The 19161-nt window shown below is 42.7% G+C and overlaps 1 protein-coding gene across 1 annotated transcript in view; it reads right to left on the bottom strand.

The window, feature by feature from the left end:
* Positions 1-9676: 9676 nt before the first annotated feature.
* LOC115570290 (microtubule-associated protein 4) overlaps positions 9677-19161 on the bottom strand; it is a 129275-nt gene continuing 119790 nt past the window's right edge. The window contains 7 exon segments of the mRNA XM_030398764.1: positions 9677-9826; positions 10122-10314; positions 12823-12935; positions 14316-14397; positions 15309-15401; positions 17976-18032; positions 18692-18996. Of these exon segments, the coding sequence (XP_030254624.1) occupies positions 9819-9826; positions 10122-10314; positions 12823-12935; positions 14316-14397; positions 15309-15401; positions 17976-18032; positions 18692-18996 (851 nt within the window). The 3' untranslated portion in view covers positions 9677-9818.

Below are 19161 nucleotides of genomic sequence, written 5' to 3'. Positions count from 1 at the left end.
TAAAATGTGTAGGAATTGTTGTTGGAAAAATGTTTCACCTAACAAACAAGATGTGAAGAAATTACAGATTTGGCATTATGATCACTTTGTTTAGTAAGCTCGCTAACCAGAGAGACCCAGACACACACCAACACTCCCCCGGTGGTCTGAGTTTACAATCTGAACCACTAGCTGCACTGCTAACTGAGCTAACTAGCTAATGGCAGCTACAGTTAGTGTCAGATAGCCGTTACTCTGGTCATACGCTGTCCCCTGGTTGTTTTGAGTATGAACTGGACAAATGGCCTTTTCTTCCACACTTCACCTTTAAGTTTTCAATATTGGCCAAAGCTGCTTCTCCTACAGCTACCTCATGTCTCACTCACTACAAAAAACACATAACGAACTGCTGACAGACTCATCAGGGCCGCTCCAATAAGATACAACATGTTTGATTGTCGCGAGTAACAATCTGTACTTTCTGAGCCGGACCACAAGAACCAATGAGAGAGGCCCTCCGAGTAGCTGATAGCCCCCAAGACTAATGTTAGCTAGCAAACTACTGTTGTTAGTTTAACGTAAAATATCACCACCCGTTCTCATTGAAGGATAGAAAACCTGCACTTACCGCACCTCCACACTCATTCAGACTCTTTAACAGTCCGCTTTGTTTTTTGTCTTTCCGAAAGTTTTTGCACCACGCTAAATCTCATTTTTCATCATCTAATCTCTCAATATTTCTTAACATCTGCTTCCTCATGATATCACCCTAGATCAAGATCAGGCTGCAGAACCATGAAGCCAGAGATCTGAATCCACTGCTGCTGCACGGAGCGATGCTAGCTTTTTATTCAAAATGTATTGATATTGAACATGTCGTTTGTCCAAATTACTTCAAAATTGACACTGCGCCTCCTTCAGTCCACCTGTCACCTGCCAAGAGTGAAGTAGATGATGTGGATAACATATAGCCTGGCTTCCATACAGACAAACAGACAGATATTCCTTGCTCTACAGTTAGATGACAGTAACGTAACAAACATGGCTATTGCTGGTGTTCACCACTGTCAAGCTAGCATGTTAGCATTGGAACATTTTGGCTGCACTTCCTTTGCCATTTTTGTGCAACAGCTTGCTAATACTTTTAGCAATCGGTAGGTTGGCTGGGCGTCTCTTTTTAGCTTAAATTGGTCATTAACAATTACTTGATTGCAAACTATTTTAAACAACTTGATATGCAGCATTGGATCCTTTTCTTTTCTTTTTTTTTTCTCACTTATACTCTTGGTCCCAAGTGAGGGTATGTGGGGAGGGAGAAGGGGACGGTACTAGTATGGGATTATGTTCATGAGAATTGATATGTGTGTGTATGTATAACTGAAAATGCCTTAAATCAAGTTGTTTAAAAAAAAAAGGAAAAAAAGAACACATAAAGGTTCAGTACTTCCATTTGCTCTGCGCAGATTACTGTCTCTTCACATGAGGTGTACCACTTTGCTAACGCTCTCTTACTTAATGACAACAAGAGCTGCATCATCTGTACATCATTTGAGGAAGAAAAATAGAACAATTGTCATTCAGGTTTCTGGATTCAGCTGCTCACAGAGCTCTGCGCTGTTGTCAGGAGCTGCAGGTCAGAAACAAACATCCCATATGGAACTTTTATAAACAGGGAAACAGTATTGAAAAGGTTAATCTGCACAATAATGTGAAACATTTTTGTGTGAGTCGGATCAGCTGAAATAGAACCAAAGTAAGTTTTACTTACAAGATGGAGGGCTGATGGCTGAGATCAAAACAAAAGACAAATCATTTTAGTCCCAGTTGACTGACTTCAGTCACTTTATTGCTCCCTTCCACTCACTCAAACTGAATATCTGTATATACGCAGTCTGTTTAGTGCTGACTGTATTCTCTTTCTCTGACACTTGTTTTAATTTTGCAAACTGAATTAAAAAAACCAAAGTAGTGAAATCTTTCCTTTTTCTCCCTCGCCTTTCTTCTTCCTGTACACGATGAACCCAGCAGCACCGATGACAGTGAGAGCAAGAACAACCACTGCAGCAGTGACGTGGACGGTCATGTCACTGGGCTTCACTGGTGAATAAAATACAATAAGACTGGTGCAGATGAAGCAGGTTAGAACAGTTTCCAAGATCAATTCCCATGCACTCTCCTTCAGCACCCTCTGATCTCACTCTTACCCCAGTTGGTCCTGATCCGATCTTTCTCCAGCTTGGTGACGATGTCGTCCTCCACACCATCGAGCTGAAACACACAGTCGTACCTCGTCCAGTCTTCAGGTGTGACTGACAAAAGGTTCAGGTCAACACTCATCTGGAATGTCAGCCACTCAGGGAAAATGGTTGTTAGGTAATACTTGTACGATTTTATTGTATATATTTCAGCATCCCATCGCAGTTTGGTGATGAAGGCCTGTGGTTTTGGAGTGTTCCATGTCTCTGTCCTCAGGTCAAATGATATGAAGTCTTCAGCATCATAACCATACTGATAAAAAACCAATGACCTCTCCGCTCTCATCATCCCACTCACAGCCACTCATCCCCTGCAAAACGTGAACACCTGAGACAGAGACAGAGAAAGAACCAGAGACTGAAATCGACAGTGACGTGCAGATTAAATGTCCGGTCCAAAAGAAGAACTCAAGCATATCGTGCATTTTGTGACGCACTGCTTAACTCCCAGTCTTCTGGTCTTCTCATGATTGAATAGGAGATAACTGTGTGATAAGTGATGATGCTGTCTGCTTGTATTCCTCTGGCAGACTGTAATATATGCAACAGAATCACAGTGAAGGATTACAGAATGGATGCATCAATAATGTAAGCTACATTTGTTCTCATGCACTTTTTTGTCTTACTTGGTTTTGGCATGTATGCATATATGTTGATCCATATTTGCTGTTGTACAGAAATCATCCACCCTGTCATTCATCCATCTGATCGAGCATTCCCAACGCAATAAACGATTTGAGGGTTCTTGGATCCTCGTGTTTAAATGTGCACACCAATCGGATGTCCTGTGGTCCAGTCATCCCCTGAAGCAGCCAATAAAGTATTCAGTTGTTTTCACTGTTCATGATGAAAGCTCTCTTTCAGCCCACGGAGGCGGACACAATTTATTCCAAATATTTCTCATACAAATCTTACAAAATTATTTTTATAATTTTAAAGAACAGTTCATGAGGTAAAACAGAACATTGTGCATACTGTACCTCCACTTTGGTTTAGGCGCTGCTTCAAACTATTGATTTTTCAGTGCTTTTTCCACCCACTCGTGTTTTAAATTGATTAAGTGTTTGCTGCCGTTGAAGTGAACCACCAAATTTTCATCAACCGCTGCAGCTGCAACAAAGTTGGGGAAGTCTGGGAGTCCAGACGATGCAGTGACAGTGGCAGGACAGAAGAGGGTTATTTAAGAGTATTATATACTACAACTACTACTATTATATCATGTACTGCTAACTTCAGCCAGTTTACAGTTAGTGCTGATCTGTTTTCTGTTTGAATCTCTCTCTCTCTCTCACACACACACACAGTAGAAGTGAAACTGAACTGGAATGTAAAGTTTAAAGAGTGTAAAGGTTTAATATGCGATCTTACCTGGTGATGAAGCATGACAGGAGAGAAGCAACAACAACAACGTTCTCATGTTGATTTGATAAAGACGAGCGAGTGAAGGACCGAGCTGTGTCAGCTGTTTCCTGCTGTTTCCTGCTGTTTATCCTGTTTTATACTTTTAGAAATATTTGGCCTTTTCTGCTAAATGTTGCCTGTTCATTCTTATGGGGAATTTTTCAAATGTACTTCTGCTACTGCTTCAGCCTACATTCAGCTAGAGAAACCTTTCAGCTATCAAAATCCTTTTTTAAGCACTTTCAGCCTTTCTGCCTTTGCAGCTTTTTCAAGTTTTGTTTTTTTTCCAGCTCATCTAGATTTTATAATAGGTGTGTATTGCATGAGCTAGAATGGGTCACATGACCCCTAGAGTGGAGAGCAGCTGGAACAACTTGAGAAAAAAATTATCTTCAGCTTGATTTGGGTCCCACATCTTTAACTTCATATAGACAATATATACATAAAAAAATGTAGAAAATCTTATTTACTTTGGGCTGATTTATTTCAGATGTAGCCTTGAGCGACAATTAACCCCCAGTGTTAATTTTGAGGGCAGGCAGTAGCAGTTTTGTCTCTCGCTCTAGCTCTCTCATTTTACACTCTACAGAAATAAAAAACACAGCTCAGAGTTCAGCAATGTCTCCTGTTACTGTACACATATTCTGGCTTTCACTATCACACTTGACTGACTTGCAGGAGTTTGGGAGGTGTTTTTCTATGTAATTAAAATGTTGCCCATTTATTCTAATGGGGAAATTTTCAACTTTGGCTCTGCAACTGCTTCAGCAGTGTAGTGCAATGCATTATAGTTGTATGCATTTCAGGCAAGTATTTTCCAGTATAGTCAGCAGTTTTTAAGAAATCACTTCAGCTGTCAGCATTCACACTTTATTTTTGGTGAGAAATACATATTTTTCTAGTTTTTGTAAACATACTGTAGTGTAGTGTATGGAGTTATCTTTATCCAAATTCAGCCCTGTGTAAACACCTGTTGTGTCCGTTAAAGGGTCTATACTGTTTTTCTTTGTTTATATATGGCGGACCCGTGTTCTGGGACCTCATTTTCCTCTGCGAACCACATGTTTATTCACAAAAAACACATTTCTGAGCTTGTATTCGCAGCTCATTGATATTGTAAGTATTTAATTTCTGAGTTAGAATGTATATTCCAAAACTACACAGTACACCTTTTTTTTTATATTGTCTGAAACAGAAGTAAGTTCAACACAAATGAGTTTTAGTCCATTTTATTTCATGTTCAACAATCACATCACTAATTAACAAGTAATCACAATTAACACTTTTTTTCCAAACCAAAAAATAAAATTCAAATTAATGAAAAGAAAAAAAAAAAAAAAAAGTAAAAATAAAACCACAAAAAAACAAAACAATGAGGAGGTTCTGCAAATAACATAGTAAGTCTACCTAACACATCCCGTTGTTGTTTTTTCAGCATGCTCTGCGGGTACAGTAGGTGTTTATTAGCTAGTGTTACACTTGCATGTCTGGTATGAGTGCACTGGCTGAAGAGAAAGCTCTACAATAAAACACTCCCTTACTGTGGAGCATTCATTACACAAACCATTCTGACAACTACAGTTAGTCTTTTTAACTTTAGACGAGGATGTGTTAGGGTCTCGCTGTGTGTGTGACTCTCCTGGGCAGGTTGCTGCTCTCTGAGTGCCATATGTAGCAGCCAGTGTGTTGTGATATGCAAGACTCCCAAATTACAGGCCTATACACAGGCCTCTACACTTAGTGCCTGCTTTAAAACAAGAAATTCCCTGTGTCCACTGTGATATACAGTGTCTTGTGTCTCTGGTGCATTAGCTTCAGTCCCTTTCAGCTTTGTTCTATTATCAAATGAACCTGCAGAGGTCACTGTGTCCTGAATGAGACGTTTGCCAGCCAGTCAGAACATTATTCTCATCTCTTAAGACTGGGCTTGTGGACATGATAGTGTGCAGGCATGACTGTGCTACTACACATTTTGTTAAACACGTCTCAAATCAATTAAGCCCTATGTTTCTAAATCAAGCTGCTGCTGAAAGCGCTTCGAATAAAATCTGGTTAAATGAGATTTTAAAAAGACTTTGTAAGCGTCCAAAAAATTGTTGCGCACATCCTCGGAGAAACTCCGGGACGCAGTTTTGCGAAACTGGCTGTCACAAATCAAAAGTATAATCACTTCAATCATGAGAGCACAACCACCACGAGGCTACAGGAACACAACGATAAATACATATACAAAAGTGTTGTGTCTTTACTACAATATATCTCAAAAGACATTCTTTCACTTCAGTGGCCCCTTTCAAATGAAAAAAGGCAGACCTTTTCAATTTTGTCATACTAGTAATCAGAATAATAGTCATGATAAAACACCACCAGATGTACATGGAGCCGTTCTGAACAACCTTGACATCCCTGACCCACCGGACCCTCCTCACGCTGTCGCTGTACTGTCTTTTGTTTTCTCTACTTAGGGCCATAAAGAGTGCATCAGCAAGAAAGTATCTATACATCCATGTGCAATCTCAGAAGGAGCGGTAAGTTAAAAACTCTGGGCTAAAAGCAAAGCTAAAACACTGTTGTGGACAGGCACAAGGACAACTTAGCTAGGCGACAGCCGCAACACAAACAAAGCAACTCAACTATTATTGACTGACAGCTCATCTTTTAGCAAACGCTCAACCTCAACTGGCAGAAAAGTTCCTCCGATGTCTGTGTGAAACGATTCCACTTTAAGAAGATGCTGATCAGACGCTATTGCCCATTTTCATCAAAAACCTTGATCTTTCTTAAAATGCTCCATTTCCTTATATTCAATCAAAAAGGATTTTAGTATAAAGGAACAATGAATCTGAACTGAACCGAGTGTCATGATTAAATAGAAGAAGAATAATGGGGGCACTGTCATTTTCTTTATTGCTCTATTCATGTCATCATGCAAAAGCTCATTCATAATTAGGTCATTTAGGATCTCTTGTTCACGGAGGGGCGATTTAATTGCGGATCAAATACCACCACTCCACCACAGTGAGACCTATTGGATTTATTAAAGCAGTAAGGTGCCATTTAGTACTCTCAAAGCATCATTCATAAAGTGACAATTTGAATAAAAAACTCGGGAGTGTTTTCTATAGTCTGACGTCTCTCGGGGGCAGTCAGTGCAGCGTTGGTCTCGAAGCTGAATTTGCCCTCATCACACTTGCTCTTCGCTGAATTCTCTTCATTGTCAATCATTACTCAAGAGAAAGAACTTTAATGAAGATATTGTATTGAAGTCATTTGATCCTCTTTTACCAGATGTGTGTTGTTACAAGTGCTTGTTATAGAACTTTGATACTTAACTGGTGTCAAAACTTTTCCACGGCAGAGAAATGTAAAAACCAAATGTTGGCCTCAGATGCTTGGGCCAGGTTCATAATCTCCCTTTTCATATTATCTGATTATAGATTTTCAGATTTAAATCAAACTGTTGATTTTTGCGTGGCTGCTAGTGTGATCAAAATATTAAACATTCTTTTTCCGCAAAATAGTTTGGACAAACCCGAAGCACGCTAGCTGCCCAACAGAAAAAAAGACACCGTCAGCAGCTCGCAGGTGAATACAGTCGAGGTTTTTGCAGCTTAAAGGGCTCAGTTTCCCGCAAGAATATTGAATGATGAATATTGGACTGAAATTTGCGAGGTGGACGCAAAAATGACTATCTGCGGGACGTGTGCACAGGTAACGCGCTGTTAGCTCGTTCGCTAGCCATGGCAACTTCACTAGGTGACGATGGTGATGCAGCTGTAAGATGTCCACAGGGGTAAGTTTCAGTACCAGAAGCAAAACTGATCTTGAATATTTCAAAACAACAGGCAGCCCTTTGTTACAATACTATACGTGGAAGTGAGCGTGGCTGACGAATGAATGATGAGCAGAGGCCATTTTTACTAGACTGCTGTTTTTTTTGTATCTATCATTAAAATAAAATACTACTAATAGGTCAGAACCTTTGTTAAAATTATATTCTCATGAGTATTTCTATGTGAAGTATTGTTCGCTAATGTTGCACCAAGTCTGGCGCTGTGAGCTGAAGTCATGTAGCTACAGAGGTGAAACCAACACACACCAGCTCTCCCTGCTCAGCTGCACTCAAAACCACCATTTGAGTAACAACGCATCAGCTGACTAAGACTGCCCCAGAGATTCACAAACGGTGCTACCACAACACTTTGAGTCATAATGCACATAGGCTATCAGCTGTGGGCATCATATCCTATAATCTGGCCATGCATTTTAAAGGCAATTGGAGGCAACGGTTGAATACACTGCTACAATAGAAGAAGATAAAGCCACGACATGTTCCACTGCCAATACCAGACACGTATTACAGATGTTTATGTAATCAGCTGAAGGTTTTATCAACTGCCGACAACATGCTGCCAAACCCTCAGAGACCAGCCTGATTTACAGAACTTCATTAATACAGCAATACCAGGTTGCCCCCTAGCATCTGTGTCCGTTTTGTCAACAACAATATTCTCTTATTCGGAGCAGTTTTAGGCATGAGCCCTGCTGGAGTTTTCAGGTAAGAAGGACAGGAGGCACATACGACACACACAGCTCTTTTGACTTGACGTTTCCTATCTGCAGCATTCAGACACCCTCATCTCCCTCCGGACTGCATGCTCCATTAAAGCTTCTCCACCTTTCTCTATTGCATTTCACACACTTGCAGGTTTCCACATGCCTTTTGCTACTTTAACTGTAAAACACACCTCAAATGCTTCTTTTTTTTTTTTTTTTTTACCCTTCGAGCAACACCATGTTCCTGACTTTCTTCCTCCCTCGGTATATCGTGTCCTTCTACACTGTGTGTCTTGGTTTATAAAAAAACCTGTGCGTGTTTCCACGATTTTCTGAGTGCTATCTTAGAAAAAAAAAAAAAGACCGCTGCTGTATTGCTTATACAGGAGGAAAAGTACAATAAATAAACAGAACCTTTGTTTTAAAACCAAGAAACTAGGAGGAAGGAAAGAAGAAAAACTCAAGAAAGACAAAAATAAGATCCGAACAGAACACCAAAGCTCGTTTGTACACAATTTTGTCACTCAAACACATCATCACAAACACAGAGAATAAAGAGTTAAACAGCCTACTTGTTGTCTAGCTTTTTTGTTTGTCAGCTTGTTTATGATAGGTGACAGTGAAGAGAGAAGAAGTGATGAAGCAGATGAGATGGACAATGAACTACTGTGATGTTATTGAAGCAAAGAGTAAGTGGCTACTGGGAACACACAGCCCCTAAAGTCACAAGGAACGGAGAAGCCATAGGTGAGTCCAACAGGGGGGTTTCCACGCTGCTCAGTCGACAGATGAAGTGATCGCTGCTGTTAGTTGGTGTGTGGAGGTGAGACGATTCGGGGTGACTGCATCGGGCTGTGGGCAACGAGGATCCAATGAACCCAATGACTCCAGGTCAGCCAGCTTGGAGAAGACGCGACCAAATATGTGAGAAAACTTTGCCGTCCCCCTCTTTTCCCTCCGCATGGATTCCCACCGAGGCCCAAGCTTAGTCTATACAGTCACTTTAGCCAGATAATAGGAGGGGAGGGATGGCGACGATGAGCACAATGTTGTGTGGTGATGAGCTCAGATGTGAGAGAAAAGGCTTGATAACATGATACTAGACAGGCGGAACTATTGGGTGATTCGGACATTTGTTATGACTGATTTAAGATAAAAGGGGTTTCAGAGCTTGTTGGGGGCAAGAAAGGTCGAGATCCCTTTAAGGAGCTGCTGCTGTCCCCCTGGACCTCCCCCTGAAGATGCAGCAAGGAGGGGGCAGAGGGGGAGCCGACGCAGCCTGCAGGAGCCAACGGTTCAATGAGGGAGACGCTGCGAGGAGTCGGGTGGTGGTTTTGGTTGTTTTGGTGTAGAGAGTAGAAGGAGCCGTATGGGTGGGGACTGCTGTTGTCCTGGGGGGCAGGCCAGGTGATGATGTCGGCGCCGTGGTCCGTGCGAGAGCGAGCATTCTCGCGGAAGTTGAGCTTGAAAGACTCAATCTGCAGCAGAAAGGTTCGAAAGAAAAGGGCAGAGAAGAGGGGGAGGAGGAGAGGGAGAAATAAAAAGATATAGACGGGAGAAAGGGGGGAGGGGGAGGTTGTTGTTGTGAGGGGGGTTGAGATGAGGAGGGCAGATGGGATAGCAGAATTAAATGCCTGCAAGATAAGAAGTCAAAAGATGACGGTGTGATCAGGTGCATTGGACTGCAGACAACATGATGGACACAGCACAGACACAGATATACAGTTACTGCAGTCACAGACATTAAGATGAACAATTGTGTCTCAGTTAGGAAAAAGTCAACTCCCACAAACTGTCAGTCCATTCATCATACCGTATGTTTCAAGCACTGTTGGCTTTTCCAGTGCGTCTCCTCTTTCCATGTTAGTTACACAGGAAATAAACCCTGAGCTGACAGCATAAGAAGCTGGCGCACACACACGAACTTACTTGTCTCTGGGATACGTGAGTCTAGAGCCTGGGGCTCCCGGAGGACCTCACTATCACAGGGAGCCCCGTCCTTCAGCCCATTCTCCTGGGCAGCAAGGCTCCCGGCCTGCCCTGGCTCAGAGCCTGGGGCTGAGGCCGCGGTGCCACCGAGAGGAGTTCCATTCCCCTCTGTTGTCTCCTGGGCCCCCTCAGCCTAGAAACACATAGCAGGGCGTGTCAATTGGTGGGGATGGGGATGGAACAACCTGGCTCCAAATCTCATTTAACTACAGCAAATTTCATTTATTTTGTAAAAGAAAAATAAAGTCCTGTGTGTAGTTGTTTAAAGATCTGGTGAGGCAGATGTCCTGATCAAAACAGTAAAAGACCTGGAGCCAGACTAAGGCGGCAAGAGATGGTGATACAAAGAAATTATAATAAAGCGAAAGTGCATAACAATCAAACTGAATAGCTGAACATGCCTGATGAACGCGGTGATAGGAAAAAAAAAATTCAAGCACATCATCATACAAGAAAAAAGCAGGTGCAGAGTGTGCAGAAATGATGACACTACAAACCCTTCCTCATGATCCGATGTGCCAATGTGTTAACAAGCCTGAAAGCTATTATTTTCACCTTGGAGGAATTAAATGACAGAACTGAACAGATACACACAATCACAGTGGCCTTTATACTTTACACACGATTCAACAACATAGGAAATGGTCCTACATGTGGCTGTGCAAACTGAAAAACCCGACATCTCATCACCTGAGGAAGTCAGTACCAGGCTTAAAGGACAGGGTCAGCACTACATTTAACCTCAACAAATCCCATGAAATACACAAACCAACAATGTGTGCCTACCGATACTTTGATCAACAGTAGTGTCCTATAAACAGGTGACCCCCTTTAGTTTTCAGCAGAGGTTACTCAAACACAAAGAAATTGCGTATATGTTGGGGACTATTTTCAGTGCTACAATAATCCACATTTGGTGCTCCAGTGAGTATTTAGGTCAGCCTGACTGTATGTGTGTGGAACTGCGGTGTATGTTCGTGGTAATAAAGGAACATGTCTCCCAGTGCCAGTGTCGGGCTTTGGACACACACACACACACGATACTTGTTTTTTCGTGGAATCTGTTGTTAATTTAAAAAAAAAATGCAAGCAAAAAAGCGACATTGCTAAACATATGAGGAGACTCAACAGTGACACAGCACGAGGCAGGGTTTCGTGTTTCTGTGACTTCTAGAATAAAACATGAGGTATTTTATGCACGGGGAACTGTCTGAATAAAACTAAGAGTAGAAATATTGTGTTGCTGTTGGTACAAAGAGCACGTTTCAAAGGGCTACACATCATTTCCTTAAAAATAGACTTCAGTTAACACTCATCAGACAGGTTATTATTATGTGAATGCTATTTTCAGCTGTCCTCGTGATTATGCGTCTCTACCAGGTTGAAGGGGTGCAGATGATAACTGGGTGTGCACAACAACGTGTGAAGATGAGACTGTGAGTGATGGATGAGATCATGCAGTGATCATGAAACGCAGATGGGCTGCCATAGGCTGAGGGGACAGGTGACATCATTTTCTGATCACTTTGTCCAAAATGTCACACGCCCCTCCCCCACGATGACCCGACCCAGAGTGTCGTCAATTAAATCCTGTTTTATATTACTGTACGTTAGAAATCTATGTCCAACTGTAAATCACATATGGACTGCTGCGTCCGTGCCATATGTCATCGTGTCAACGTCTCTTCTTTGTGCCTCTACATTCTTCCATTTTCTCTCTTAATATGGTGAACAGAGCTGAGCTGAGCTGTGCCCTGCAGAGACGCATCAAGACACAACAGAAGGACAAGAAGCCAGGAGGAAGGGAGGCGGGTGCAGGTGTGGAGGGTTGGAGATGTTCCAGGTTGCTGTAGATAGCCAGTGACAGGCCGTCATTATCATCAGCGACTGTAGCTTGAAGCCACGCAGCATCTTTTAGCTTCAGATGTTAGTACGAGTACAGTGGTGGAGCAAGACGAGAATGCATACAATGCATACACAAATGCCTCCATGAAACATGTTATTAACATGCAGATACACAGGAAATGAAGGAACTGAGTCAGCACCAGTGGGCTTCACACAGACAATCTGACCAGGCTCCAAAGATCAGTGAAGTTTATCACAAGCGCACTCTCGATTCTGGTCATTCAATGTTTTTTTTGTTTTTTTTTGTCGGAGAGGAGAGTGATTTAGACCCAATCCTGAGAAAAACATTTGGTGCTGTACAATATACTGCATGTGGACAACCGAAAACATCTGATTTCCATGAGGCTTTTCAAAGGTTGAGGCATGATATGCATGATATATATAAAATAATGTACAGACTCATACAAAGTAACCCCTCTTCAACCTTTGGGCAGTGGTGTGCAGCCTCCAGCCAGTAACTATAAAAACACATCAGCCAGGTTACATCTTGTCTCTGTATCTCTGCAGAACTGCGGGTCTGTACGTCTGTTTGACTGAGGCTGGGGCTGAGCTACACACACACATAGACACAGACACACGCACACACGCATCTGCGCACCAGTCATGTGACAATTCACTGTACATCCATGATTGCCCAGACTTTTTTTTAATATATGCAGTGAAGACTTTAATGAAAGGTGACAGTTAGTGTAGTTCTTGGACTGGAATGTGTTTGTGACATGTGTGATGGTCTCACCTTGATGTTTCCTCCACCAGGTGAATGGCTCACGTTGTCCATGGAGCCCACTTTGGACTGAGCCTTGTCCTTAAAGCTCACCTTGTGGGATTCAATCTTCACGTCGCCACCGCCTGCAGCACACATGAACAGTCAGTCTGCCCATCATATACACGCCAACATGGACAAAATATTCCATATACATATTCCCGTGCATTAGTAGAACAGCTTCTACAACCAGTTCTTCATGCAAAATCATGAATTAACAATTTAGCACATTTCTGCTTTAAAAGGGAAGCTGTGGCTCAGAGGTAGAGCCAGCGTCTTTTTATCAGAAGGTCCCTAGTTCTGGGGCGCCGTTTAGCTCAGTTGGTAGAGTGCGCGTCCCATGTGCTGAGGCTCTGCAGCGGACCTGGGTTCGACTCCCGGCCTGGGTCCCTTTGCTGCGTGTCACTCCCCCTCTCTCTCCCCCTGTTTCCTGTCATATCTTCTGCTGTACTATCAATAAAGCCATAAAAGGCCCAAAAAAATATAAAGAAAGAAAAAAAAAATGAAGGTCCCTAGTTCCATTCCACTGGTCCGCATGCCAAAGTGTCCTTGGGCAAGATACTGCTCCTGATGTGCTGGTTGGCACCTTGCACAGCAGCCACCGCCATCAGTGCATGAATTGCTGTAATTCGCTTTGGACAAAAGCGATTTACAGTAAATGTAAAATCATTTTGGGCTTTTGGAGACTTGGGTTAGAAACCTGAAGCTGATTGCACATCTATTGCCCCTCTTCAGTGGCTCCCTGTGGCTTCGACAAAACCGTAAAAAACTGTATTTATCTAAGCTAAATGTTTAACATTATAATCGTTGAAGGCCTGAAGTGATTCTTGCATTCTCTGTGATAATGCATAGCTTACACACTGAACAGTCTCTGCTCAAGCAAGTTGAAATTTGGTCAGTGACTTGAATGACCTGAGCTGATATCGTTGTGTTATGCTCAAACCTGAGGTTTGACTTCTGTACATGGCTGAAGGAAAAAAACAGGAGAGGGTTACCTCATCTGAAGATAAATCTATGTATGTTTTACTTGTTTTACTTACTTTTACTTTACTGTTTTACAACCAATTTTAAAGCTGGGCTGATGCTTCATGTATATTATTTTTTTTATTTCTATATGTCGAAGAAGGCTATTATTAAAAAAAAATAATAATAAAGATTAATATTTTCCAAAATGTGTTCAGCAATAAAAGAAACACAAATGTACAAAAAAGGGTCTTTTTTTTGTATAGTTAACCTAGCTGACCCCTGACTGGCTACACCTGACCAGCCATTATACTTAAGATATCATTCGAACTTCTCTCGAAGCTTATAGCCATCATGAAGGTGAGCTCATTAGCAGCATTTAGTTTATCTATGTGCACCTAATAAACTGCAAACTCAGCATATACGGAGAGAAGATCATGCAGCACAACTTGTGAGCAGCGTGTGCTAAATAAAGCAGTCAAAACTACATTTTCCCAGCTCACCTGGCTTGTGCTTGATGTTGTCCTTGGAGCCGCACTTTGACGTCACCTTACTCAGATCCACCTTCTTGTTGAGTATCTGCACCTGTCAAATGTCACAGGCCTTTTAATCAGGAGGGTTTAAAACACTACAGAGATATGGATCCCCTGATAGTTTCATTTTTCCAGGGCTATTTATTCTCCAGCTGCAGTAAAAGCCTCATTGACACCTTGAATAACCACCATCAGGATAAGCAGTTATCTGCACAAAACAAGAAGAATTCAGAATGCAACTTTTAACATCATGCTGTTTCCATTACAACGTGATGCTGCCGAACTTCAGACATTCATTCGGACGTGTTACAAAGACTGTGCTTGAAGCAAAGTGAACACTTGAAAAAAATGCTTTAATAGTAGCAAAGTCATTTTAGCCAACGGTGGCAGGATCAGCTGGTACAATCGGGTAAAAATGCCAGAAACCAACAGACGAAGCCCTGGATGAGACAGCATCATTTCAAGAAACCACAAATCACCACTGTACCTCCCAGTCCTCACAGAACCAGACATTCAGAGGCCAGCGGTGTACGTCTGCTTGACTTTATTGTTTGTTTAGTAAGTTAGTGACAGGGCAGGACAACAAAGGAAGAGCTTAAGGAAGCGAGGGACTCTGAAGCGGGTTCTGGGGAATGGCTGGTGCATCGGGTTTGCTAGCATGCTGTCCAATGATGCTCTCAAAACTCCCAAGGGTCCAGCCGTGAGCAGCACGTGTTGGTAGCTTGATTTGAGGAGCTACCTTTGCTGACCTCTTGTCATATTCTGTTCAACTTAATCATAGTGCCACTGATAAATTGCTGAGGAAGAGATGAGGAATTGCTTTTTATTCGGTTTGATTCTATTATTTTTGGAGCCAAGTGAAGAGATGAAGACGGAACATTTCATCTTTGCTCCGGTCAAATTTCTTCTTTAACTACCTGGCCGATGCATATAAGCTCTGGATGCAGGCCACGCAGTACTTACATTCCCTCCACCAGGAACATGCTTGATATTGTCCTTGGAGCCCAAGCGTGAGGTGACGTGGCTGAAGTCCACCTTTTTGGAGACTATCTGAACCTACATGGACACAGCATAGCAGCAAGAGGGGAGAGGAGGGCGAGGGAGGGGAAGGGACGACACAAGAGGACGTGAAACCAGTGGAGAGGAGAGAAAAGGAAAAGGAGATAAGAGGACAAAGGAGAGGAGAAGAAAAGAGTAGAGGAGAAGAAGTCACCATCGCAGGAAGGGTTAGAAAGGAAAGAGCAGAAGGGTCGAGCGAGGTTCACCTGGGCAAAATCAAACATGGCTGCAAATATGTTTTCGTCTTCGGTGTGTTTGATATCAGCTGCTGGGCAGTTAAGCTGTCTGAAATGGTCTTATGCTTATGTTGCCAAATGAATACTGAAAGACATTTTTCCAGCGAAGTAAAGCAGCATCTACTTTCTTGAGCATGCACATGAAAACACAACATATAAACAACTGTCCCTGATAAAGAGCACCCAGGGGACCCCAGGAAATGTTATCAGCACACACTGACAAGTGACAGTACTGTTGTTTACTGACAGGTTACACTGCGAGACCACAACCGCATGTTTGTCAAAGACACGTCCGCACACACCCGTATACACGTCTCACTCATTCATCAGTGATGTTAATATGATGACTAAGTGGGTTTTAAAGGCGAGTATTAAAACAAGTAGAACAGTTTTACTTTACTGTAATACAGCCTTTAAAACCAGGAGAAGACAGCACCTATGACACATTATGTGTGATATAACAATATCCAAAATAGAAGCTCATATGTAGTCTTGTATCTTAATAATGATATCATATTAACACATTACCTAGCCCTAACAACAGGAAGCCATGTGCGTTGAATGGTTTAACACAGTTGGGGAACTGTGGTAGCGGGCCCTTTTATTCTCTAACATTCTAACTTGTCAGGTGAAATGCACGGACTTAAGATGCTGCCTTCAGCTGTGTACTACTTGAGGATATGTTACTATTGATCAGAATATGAAATGTTTGCTGCCTTTGTCTCCACTGGACTACAGTGGGTGCAATGACACATTTTGGACATGTGCCCCATGAACAAATTGTAGAGGGAAATATACCAGTCTCAGACACTTAAGGACCATATGAGTATTTTGTATGTTTGGCTACAACTAGGGGTGGTTAATCAGCCCAATTTCCCGATTCGATTCGATTCCGATTATTAACGATTATCGATTTGATTTTCAATGATTAACGATTATTGATCTTCCATTTAACATCAGTCAGCTGCGGAATTATTTCACTTATCTTTTGAGTAACACCTCACAGCACCTTCAATATTGTATAGTGTAACTGTTATATCCAAATTATTATTTTTTACTTTGTTTTAAATGTAGTCTTTCACTGTTAAAAGAAAGCTGCCAAGCTCAGCAGCCGGACTCATGTCAGAAGCATTGTTGGTGACGAGAACCAGGGCGTGTTTCTCTATTCCCCACTCGCCTGCCATTGCTTTGAGAAACTCACACATATTTGCGCTTGTGTGGCTATCATCCATAGCTTTTCGTCTGAAGTACGTAGGACATTAGCTTCCATTAACTGCTGACATAATGAGCTGTAACGGTCACATATGAGACTGTAGCTCTGGATGTCCAGGCATCGCAGTTTATTGCTACCCTGTGAGCAGAGTTGAGGGACACTTGCACAGAAAGCTTTGTCTCCTTGTAAAGACTTGGAATCAATTTAAGTATGAAAAAGCTCCAGGATGGAATAACATATCTTGGCTCCAGACTGTGGATCATGTAGCAGAAGCCAGTAAGAGAAGTACTCCAGTTTGTATTACAATTAAAAAAAAAAAATTAAAAAAAACTTTTTTTTTTTTTTTTTAAATCGATCTTTGGAAATGTAATAATCAATTCATAATCGTCAATATTATAATCGCTATTAATCGATTATCGATTTTTTTCACCACCCCTAGCTACAACTCACTTAAAAGCATGCTACAGTGTTCCATCTTTGTGTGTTGGCAGGTATCTGGATGGTCTCTGAGTAACAAAACCTTGAAAATGTGCAGTTATAATAGTAAAAAGAAACTTAAAGCATTGTCGACGGCTCAGCTGTAGCCTGGGCGCAGCGCAGAAGAGCTGTAGCTTCAGATGGAGCCATTTCCCGCTACAAGATTAACATAGCCAGGCTTGAATGTCGGCTGATGATGGCATTAGGTGGTAATACTAAGTCAGCTTTATAGCCTGAGGTACTGCCAACACTCAGTGAGTCCTGAGTCAGGAGTCAAGAGAGACTACAAACTAGGTCAAGGTTAATTACCACCATGGCTCTCTGAGCACTCATGTGATTATAACTGTTTAAATTCTCCAGAGCCACCTCCATGTTTCAGTCTGTATCCACGCTCAGATGGCGTCTGGTGACGACTCTAAGTATGAAATTGTATGTTTCTGTTAAAATATGAGGCGCTTTTATCACACTTGAATCTGTAGCAAGTCATTACAAGCCTGGCTTTGTGTGCTCAGTAGTGCACTTCATTGAAAACAAATGAAAATATGTCAAGTGCTGCAAAGAAAACAGCAAAATATGTGGGAACAGGAAGGAGAGGTGGGAGGTGGAGTATGTGGTGACGGTGGGGAGGGTGGAGAGGGAACTCACTTTGCCCTGGCTCGTTTCTTTGGAGGCGAGAGCCCTGCTCTGAGAGGCAGATGGCACCTGGGGAGACAAGCCCACCCCGGGTCAACAAGAATACCTCATAACAACACACAAGGATGGGAGGCGGTGCAGGTGGTGCAAAAGGGAATGTGCATCAGGATGAAAAGGAGAAAGACAAAAAACGTGATTGAGATAGACGACGAGATAGAAAATAAGGAAGAAGAGAAAGTAGAGTGTGAGATGCGGGAGAAAAAGATGAAGAGAGAAGAGAATTAGTATGGATTAGAGAATGAGTAACGAGGGAGAAGAGACAGGAGAGAAGTCAGTGATGCAAAGAAGGAAAGGAAGAGCAAGGAGACATGAGGGAAGAGAGGGAGATGTGGAGTGAGTTGAAATAGGAGGGTTGGAAAAAAACAGAAGAGTGGACAGTTTGCTGAAAGGGAGTGCGTTACTGCAGCCCTGGGTCTACAAAATCAAGTGACATCACCCGACCCTCTGTCCCAACCATGATCAGGACAGCCTACCCCTACTCAAAATGGAGGGGTAGGGCTCAGTGGGAGGAGCAAGGGGTGTGATGGGATTAAAGTGAGACACCACAGGGAGCTAGTGTCACATGTTAACAGGCCTTACAGCAGTTAGTTGAAGGACAGCCAGTGTCAGAACAGACATGCACCTGTGGAAAGGAGTGAAGCTGCAGATGAAGCCGGAGCAGCACCTACCTTCCCTCCTCCGGGCTGGTGCTTCATGTTGTCTGTAGAGCCGATCTTAGAGCGGACGTTGCGGATGTCGGGGGCCGGCGCTGTGCTGGGGCGAGATGTGGTCCTAGAGGCGGTGGTGGTGGTGGTGGATGTGGTCGAGGAAGCGGCCCTGGCGGTGCGGGGCACCGCAGGCTTCTTCTCCGGTGCTGTGCCAGAGGTGGAGGACGCTGCGGCCGGTTTAGCTGCTGTGGTACGAGTGCGGGATGCAGCGGTGGTGGTCACGGAGCTGCGGGTGGTGGTGGTGGTCTTGGGCTTGGTAGCGTCAGCTGGGGGGAGAGTTATTCAGAGTTAATTGCAGAAGTTGGTATCCATTGTTTGATTGAGCACACTGGAAGGAAACTGGGATAACATTTTCCCATGGAACTTTGTTTCTGTCTCACTCTCTCTCACTTTTTTAGGAGTGGTTCGACATTTTGGGTAAAAGGCTCATA

The sequence above is a fragment of the Sparus aurata genome, chromosome 19 (assembly GCF_900880675.1).
Source record: "Sparus aurata chromosome 19, fSpaAur1.1, whole genome shotgun sequence".
Taxonomy (NCBI): Eukaryota; Metazoa; Chordata; class Actinopteri; order Spariformes; family Sparidae; genus Sparus; species Sparus aurata.
Note: the sequence above shows the minus strand (reverse complement) of the source record. Positions and strands in the feature narration are given on the sequence as shown.